Below are 8,591 nucleotides of genomic sequence, written 5' to 3'. Positions count from 1 at the left end.
TCTTGTACCACATTGCCTGATTATTTCCCAAGCCACAAAGTTCCAGACACTTTCTTCAGGAGGAATAAAACCAAACAAATGAGTGTCATCACAGGCAGCTATTGCAGCAGTTCTGAGTAGCAATGCAATACCCAAATGGATTATTTTCCTCTAGATTAACATTCATTACCATAGAAATACACAAAAAAAATAAGATAACTTGGCTGCGGAGAACATTCAGAAGTTCAAACAAAAGAGAAATCACTTATAAGTTTTGACTTTAATGAGCAATGTAGAGGAATGAAGACAGTGGAAAACCACTCACAGGGGTGCTACACGCAGAAAATTATGCCATATAAACTTATAAGTCTGACACATTAGCTCTTGCCCCAGAATGAAATGTTCTTTGTTTCTATGGGCTGCAGTTTAGCAATGCACCCAAAACTTTTGCTTTTTTTCAGTAAAATTGCAGCCAGTCTCAATGACCCTTAAGGGTCATTGTGGCCCATTCCTTGCCCATCACTGCTGCCTAAAACCAAACCACACCCTAAAACCATCCAGGTGCTTCTTGGACTTTGCCAGGCTCATCTGTGTTCTTTTTCTGTCTGTAAAGCACTGGGAATGAGTGTTAGCTCAGGCACCTGAAGATCACCAGTCACAACCACCCTGATTTTGGCTGAGTTCAAAGCTCTGCAGTGCCCAGTGCGTCGTTTCCAAAGACAACAAACACTCTGAACACGCCAGAAAGGACTGGAGGGAACACAGACCGTGAAAGAGTTGTTCAGTGTCTTTGGAAGCATTTAATCTCTCCGAGATCTGCAGCTGGGCAGCTGAGGAGCTGACCACTTCCCATCTGAGCACCCTCCAGCTCATCGTCACCGTGATTTCAAGTGGTCACCCTGTCCCACCCTCCCTGAAAGCTGCCAAAATGGCTTTTAGAGTTGACAGTAGATGGGAAAAGGGAACAGTGTGTCCCAGTCCCTGTCTCACAGGCACAGAAAGCGGATTTAGCACTGCTGTTTGCACCTACCATCTCCTTGTGGTTGGGGTAGAACGTCTGCTCGATTAGAGGGAACTTCTCTGGGCCCAAAGTTTTGTAGACAGACACCAGCTGGGCAAACTGCAAAACAAAGCAGAACAAGACAGAAAGCTCAGGAGAGAAACCACACTGTGCCTAATGGAGCTCACGCTGACATTTTGCTTCTTTTCTTGGGTGTTTGATAAACTCAGTAGATCCAGGGGCACAGCCCACGCAGGCTCTCTCCTCCTCCTCACACACCTCTTTAATCCACCCAAGCTGTGACTTCACACACAGATCAACACAGAAAAACACTTTGAAAAGTAAAGCCCCCACAGGTACAGAAAATGAAATACATGGGAATACTGGATTTTGGGTATCTCATTATCTGTATGTTTGAAGACGATTCTGTGATGATAAAGTCATAATGTTGCCTTTTCTGTCACCTTAAACCTAAAGCCCAGGCATATTTACCATTCATTTAGAGGCTGGCACCTCCCTGGCATTGATTTTAGCATTGGCAAAGAGATAAAAGCAGCTGTGCCATGCTACCAGGTCGGGTGAGGAGCAAACTAAAGCAGTTCCATCTCCCAGGCTGCAGCCATGCCCCATTCCCACACGGCCATCCTTGGGTGGGGATGGCTGAAACCGCTCCATGCCATTCCTGTTCGTGTTTTTTATGGAATATTCTGATGTGGCCATCCTTGCACCACCACCAAAGGTGGGGATGATTGAAACTGCTCCATGTTAAGCCATTCCTATTAATGTTTTTTATGGGATATAAATAGAAATATAGAATATAATATTCTTTCAACGCTCCTGTGGCGCATCCGGCCTACCTGCACTCTGGCCTGCAGCAGCTCCTCACAGAACATTTACGTGTAAAACAAGGGGAATCTTTATTAAATAGAGATGGATTTGGGACTGCTCTTTCTCTTTTACAGATAAACCCTACTGTGGTAAGAGTCAGCAAAGCAAAGCAGCCCTGTGCCGGGGCTGAGGTTTCCAGGGAGCAGGAGGGCTCTGGCAGCCGAAGGCCGGAGCTGTTCCAGCGCTCCGAAGCTCCGGCCGTGCCTGTGATGTGTTCAGCTGTCACCGTGCCAGCGTGGGACATAAACAACTCAGCACAACACTTTGAATAGTGGGATTTGCTGGTTGCAAACAGCACAAAAAGCAGGGAACAATGGAACTCTGTCCATAATGCAGATAAAATACCTACTCTGAGGAGAGGCTCAGGGGGCAGGGAGAGCAAAAACTGTTTAAAGGGGGGAAAAAAAAAAACCATGAAAGCTTTGCTTGCATTTCCAGCTGGCAGAGAGGGCTTGTTTAATTTAGTGGTGTTTACTTAGGTTTGGTAAAATACATCTTTAAATTCGGAAGGCCAGTGGAAAATACCTTAATGATGAGCAGTCTTCACCAAAAGCCTAAGAAATTGTAGTTGGGTTGTGTGCCATGCAAATCAGGCCTCAAGGAAAGGAAATATTATCACAGCTACCAAAATAAGGTGGTTTGTGAATAGGATTCCTGACAACTTAATATTTCAGTTCTGATCCAAGAAGAAAATACTTACTATTAAATACGTGATTTTTTTTGTCAAGCAATTGTTAGGTTAAAATAAATCTATTTACTTATCTTTAAGTAAAAACCTCCAAAGAAAAGATAAAATCATATGATGCTGTTTCCTGTGATTGTTTCCTTACTTTCTTTTCCATTTTCACTGGAAGGGAGCAAAAGACACTGAGAAAATGGCATTCTTTTTGTAGGGGTTGTGGCATTCATGCAAGAGGTAAGAAAGCTGTAATTGAGATTAATTGCTAGCAAATGTTTGTTTACTTAAAAAAACAGTATCAACCACAGATAGCAGACATATATCACTTCAAAGTGTCCTCTAATTCAGTAATTCAGCTAGGAAATAGCAGGTAGGAAAAGCAGGTTTCAGTTTTTGAGGTAAAGGAGAGAAATCTCTCAAATTGCCACAGCTGGGAGAAGGATTTATCTTTTACCCTGTTGAGATGCTGCTTCACTTCTGTGTATACAAATCTGGGGATCTTTTGTCAATCATTTCTCCCCCAAAATGCAACCTGAAAAATTCAGCCCAAATTCACATAAAATTTCAGCATTTTAATTGTACATCCATAAACTGTCATAAATATTTGGGTATAATAGCTGCTGGGCTATTTCTAAAGAAGAATTTAATTTAAGTTTTAATGACCTTCTATATTTTTTTCAGTGGGATCTGGACTATATATTTTTATATTTTCCTTTTCATCAGCTGAACACCAGTCCTGGGCAGGAGCATCATCTTTTTAGATGATAAATAACTGAATTTTCTGATCTAATGCCAAATGTTTACAGACATGAGATGTTTATGAAATAGGAAATACTAACAGAGTCATTGAAGTATTTTATATGGCTATCAAAACCCAAAATCATCTAAAAATCTCCCAACTCCTAGAGCTTAGTATTTCAGCAGAAGTCATTTTCACATCCTAAGAAAAAAACAAGAAAGTGGAAAAAAGTTCTCAGTTTAGCAAGCTGAATTTAGTCCTCATTTTCCAATTCTGCACCTTATTTTCAGTCAAAAAGGGATAGCCTCAGGTGCATGTGTTTACAGTTTGCAGATTATTATTTTAAAAGGAAAATGATTGGGTTTTGTAGCATTTGTTGTAATGTCAGCTCTTTTCTAGTCAGGATAAAATCCTTCCACACCCAGGCCAGGGTTGTTCCTTTATGACAGAACAGGACAGTGACAGCTGTGCTCTCCAACAAGGTGTGACACACAGAAGAAATATTTAGTCAAAAAAACCCCAAAACCCACTTATTCCATTTGTTTTCGCGTCAAATCTTTCTGGGCTTTTACCACCCCAAGACTGGAGCTCTAAATTTCACTGCACAGATCGTGCTGTAACCAAGCAGAGTTACCAAAAATCCCTTTGCTTTCTTCATCAAGAGTCGGATAATTACTTTGCTTATCACTCTTGAGGAGTTAAAATGTGTTTAATTACTTGTATGCCATCTCTGAGAGGCTCGGATTTGCTCCTGAGCAAACCACACCAACTTCTCCCTCGAAGATAATCAGATATGATATTTAAAACTAATTACTGCAGATGGTGCTACCTTTAATTCTGGAAAGCTGCTAATCCCTCTTGCCAGGCTGAAGGATTTGTAGCACTGCCCACTCCAGTGGGGAATTTCCTGGGATGTTGAGAAGGAGTTTAACTCAAGGAATTGCATCTCCTTTGCCTGTTCCCTGCTCAGCTAGGACCCCTGGGCTGTGGGTTTTACTGAACCCTTTCTGTCAGAGATTTCCCTTTTTTGAGGGGAACCTGTCCTCTTCACAAGTTGAGAGCTCCAAGTGGCCATCTGGTGCTCCATGGGAGCTAAAACAATATCCAAATTCTCTGGGTAGTCTGTTACACCCACCCAGGGGAGCTGGCACACTCTCTAGGAGCAGAGAAATAGGAAAACTTGGATGGGTGAACACTTCCTCAATCTGTCTGTCATAAAAAAACACCCCAAAATCCAACACTTTCAGCTGGGATTTAACTCATCTCTGGCTGCTCTAAGGTGTGGGCTCATCTTAAGAGTGAAGAAATTCCATGAAACACCAGTTTACCTCTGGATGTCCCTTTATAAACTCATCTCCTTCCAAATGCAGCAATGAGGATCAGAATTGGTGACTGAAGTTCCTGAAGTAAAATTTTCTACTTTTCTAATGTGATCTCAGTGTTCACCATGGATGGGATTTTCCCTTTCAGTGCCCAAAAGGAAGATCCCTCTACCCCACAGAGCAGGTTTGGAAAGCTGCTGGATGAGCTGGTTTGCCTTATGGGCTGGTTATGTTACAATTTTTGGGATTTAACAAAGAAAATGGCACGTTGACTTCTTCATCCCTTCAGCTGGCACCAGGAAAAATAACCTGAAGTCCATTTTTAGGCTGAAATGTCCCTTTTCAGGCTGAAATGTCCCTTTTCAGGCTGAGGCTCAGAAATGTGGCTGGTCATTCCATAAAGGCTGGATTATTTGGTGAGAGTGAGAGATAAAGCACAAAGCACAAGCAGGGGTTCTTGGGGGCCAGCAAGCTGAGACACAAACCTCCTTCAGAGGGAGGAGTAGTGAAGCAGTTGTGTAAGAGGATACATTTGACACTTGTCTGTGGGAGTCAATCAACTTTGGCCAATATTTTTTCACTATATCTGCATTTGAAACATAATGTCTGTACTGTATCTGAATATTTTATTACTGTATTTTTAATATTATGATTACCTGGGAAGCATCTGTGTTACCTTTCTGTGCCCTCCATGTGCTTCTTTGTTGAGATTGCTCAACATTTCTTCTCTCACACTTCAGCAAACACTGAATACTTTTCCAGAAGGCTGAGTTCACTCACTTTGATTCTCTCTTTGACACCTGAATAGGAGAATGGAGGGGAGCAGAGCTCTGGCTGCAGCTGACATCCTCCTCAGTCAGCAGGAGCTGACAGACAGCTCCATGCAAGTGTTCCAACTCCCCAAATCAGCCCAGCACCTTCACTGCAAGGTGAAACGGTGCCTACAAATCAGTTTGGGCACACGAGAGGAGTACAGAGGGGATGGGAACTGCCAGCAGAAGCTGGTGCTCCTCCAGTGGTTTTCCAGCAGGACTCGAAGCCAAGGACAACACACCTGAACTGGGAATGCAAGGAGTGCTCCCCTGGACCCTGCATGGTGAGTTTAACCACAGGTGAACTGTTCCCTGAGCCTTTTGCAGCCCAGCCTGCACAAGAGCAAGGTGATCTCTGCCTCTCCCAGAGGAGATGTATCCCTGGTGCATTTTCCCCTCAAGCCCTGCCCTGGGATCAGCAGCATCTCCTCCTTCTCTTTGACTGCAGCTGATATTTCCTCACCTTCTTTACTTTCAGCTCCCTCCTTGCCCTCTGGGGTTCTTGCAGCACCTCCTGAGATGGAGCTGCTCAGCCCCTGTGGGGTGTGCTGGCCCTTCCCAGATGGATTTGGGCTGTCTGCTCCAACTATCCAGAATTTCCAAGGGCATTTTCTGGGCTCTTGCACCTCCCCTGCAGCATGAGAACTGCAATCCGAGAGGCACAGCTCTCCCACCGCTAATCACCGCTGTAATTAACTGCTGGAATATTTTCACATTAGAATTGCAGCTGATGAGATGAAAACCATTAAGAGCTTCTACAGGATCCAAAATAAGCCTTAAATAAAAACCTCATGCCCTTGGAAGAACTACATGAACTGGCTTACGAATTACCAGAGCACATAAAAAAAATAAAAAAAGTTTTCTACAAGAGTTGGGAAAACAGGATTAAAAAAATCCCAAAGAACCAGAAAAGGGCCACAGTCAGGGACATAAAAACATCTCCTGGCTTGCAGGGTTGGGCAAGAAGGCATCTGGCAAGGAGAGACACCTTGGCTGGTGGAAGAGGCACTGACAAAATGTGTAAACAGTGAGGAAAGAGATTTAAGGAGGACATGTGGATTAAAATGAAGGAAAACAGGCTGTGAGCATAAAAAGGCAGGGCACAGATCAAGACATGCCTGGTATAAAAGATTAGCAAAAGGTAATACCATGAGGCCTAGATCGAGAGGCCTTCTGGAGCCCTTTATTTTGGAATGAAAATTTAGAGAAGGAAAAAAGTTGATGGGAGTGAGAAGCTCTGGGGACTCCTTCCTGGGTGCTCTTCCAGCAGTGAGAAAATGCACTTTATTCCACTGTTACGGGACAGGGGGTTCAGTGTTCTGACCAGGGAAACCTTTGCACTGTTGTTTATTTTGATGGGACTTGGCCTGGTGCTTAAGCACTTCTCACAAGGGTTTGGGGCTCACTGCAACAGAGAGAGATTTTCTTGTTTGTAGGGCTTTTAGAGACGAGGTCTGGTTCAAATAGGAGGTTCCATAAAAACACAGAGTGCAATGAAACTTGTAGAGGAAGAAATCAGTGGTGGAATTCCAGGGTGGGTTTCCCAGGGTGGAGATTTCCAGGGTGGATTTCCAGAGTGGATCTCCAGGGTGGGTTTCCAGAGTGGATTTCCAGGGACCATTTCCAGGTGGATTTCCAGGGTGGGTTTCAGTGTGGGTTATATCCAGGGTGGGTTTCCAGGATGGGTTTCAGGGTGGGTTATTTCCAGGGTGGGTTATTTCCAGGATGGATTTCAGGGTGGGTTATTTCCAGGGTGGGTTTCAGGGTGGGTTTCAGGGTGGGTTATTTCCAGGGTGGGTTTCAGGGTGGGTTTCAGGGTGGGTTATTTCCAGGGTGGGTTATTTCCAGGTGGATTTCCATGGTGGGTTTCAGGGTGGGTTATTTCCAGGGTGGGTTTCCATGGTGGGTTATTTCCAGGGTGGGTTTCAGGGTGCGTTGTTTCCAGGGTGGGTTTCAGGGTGGGTTGTTTCCAGGGTGGGTGGGTTTCAGGGTGGGTTTCAGGGTGGGTTATTTCCAGGGTGGGTTTCAGGGTGCGTTGTTTCCAGGGTGGGTTTCAGGGTGGGTTTCAGTGTGGGTTATTTCCAGGGTGCAATGCCATTCCTCAGATAGCAGCAGCCAACCTCTGCCAGGCCCAGCAGGGAAAGCCAGAGGACTCCTTGGGGTGGCAGATAGCCAGACAGGGGTTTCACCCACTAAAATCACCTCAGGGAGCAGGGGTGGTGCTCACACACCCCAAAAAGAAACCAGGACACTTTGCATCTGCCTCAGAGGGAGCTGGAGCTAAGGATGGAAGTGGAATACGCAGGAATGTCAGAGGGGAATGGCAGTGCTGGTGGGAGATGTGGAGGTGAGAACTGTACTGGAGGAGAGCGAGAGCAAGAGGTTGGAGTGGAGGTTGCCCTGGTGGAGCCATCACAACAGGAGGGATTTTCCTGGATGGGTGACAAATTCCAGTGTCTGGAAGAGGAGTCTCACCCCCCTGATTGTCCTCAGCTCTGAGTCAGCACAGTCACACATCAAAGAAGCAGATATAACCTAGATTTTAACTGAAAAAATGATTTTCTAAGGTCATTTAATAGGGAATATAACACATGGGATTCCTTTTTAATTACATATTAGATATTATATACAAGAAATCAAACTTAATTTCCATAATCTGGCCTTCAGGTGTGGATATTTGTCTTAACCAAGCACAAAAAGAGTTTCTGAGTCTCTACTGTAGCAGGACCAGCAGACAATACCAAGGATGTGAGCCACAGCTTTACAGTCCTGTTTTAAATATTATCTTTACAGCCTCTGTTTCAATACAGTTTCTTTCACTAGAAGGTAAGAAACAGTTAAAAAGTCCATTTGAATTTTCTGCCCCTAGAAATGTTCAATGCAATGAAAGTCTGTAATGGATTTCAAGAGTTCCCACTGCTGCTTTTTAGTGCAGAGGAGAACAGGGCAAAGTGGCAACAACCTACTACAAAATTCAGGAATGCAGTCAAAAAATCTGAGTCTACTTTTGCATTAAATTATCCTGATGGCAGTAAATGCTGGTCAAAGCCAAAGGCTCCCATTCTCAGTTTATATATAAAGCACTTGAGACTGCAAGCAAAGATTGATAAATACAGAGAATTACCGGATGTATTGGAACAGAATGGAACAGAAAAATCATCATCACACTGAG

General features: G+C 44.1%; 1 protein-coding gene across 1 annotated transcript in view; it reads right to left on the bottom strand.

Annotated features, from left to right (window-relative positions):
• The window catches only part of SYN2 (synapsin II), a 155,615-nt gene that overhangs the window by 74,854 nt on the left and 72,170 nt on the right, over positions 1–8,591 (bottom strand). Inside the window, exon 5 of the mRNA XM_005531811.3 lies at positions 1,010–1,099. Within this exon, the coding sequence (XP_005531868.2) occupies positions 1,010–1,099 (90 nt within the window). The remainder of the gene's footprint in view (positions 1–1,009; positions 1,100–8,591) is intronic.

The sequence above is a fragment of the Pseudopodoces humilis genome, chromosome 13 (genome assembly GCF_049639895.1).
Source record: "Pseudopodoces humilis isolate 2021_Gansu_Grassland_sample_001 chromosome 13, ASM4963989v1, whole genome shotgun sequence".
NCBI classification, from domain to species: Eukaryota; Metazoa; Chordata; class Aves; order Passeriformes; family Paridae; genus Pseudopodoces; species Pseudopodoces humilis.
The sequence above is the reverse complement of the archived record's forward strand: the minus strand, read 5'-3'. Positions and strand labels throughout refer to the sequence as shown.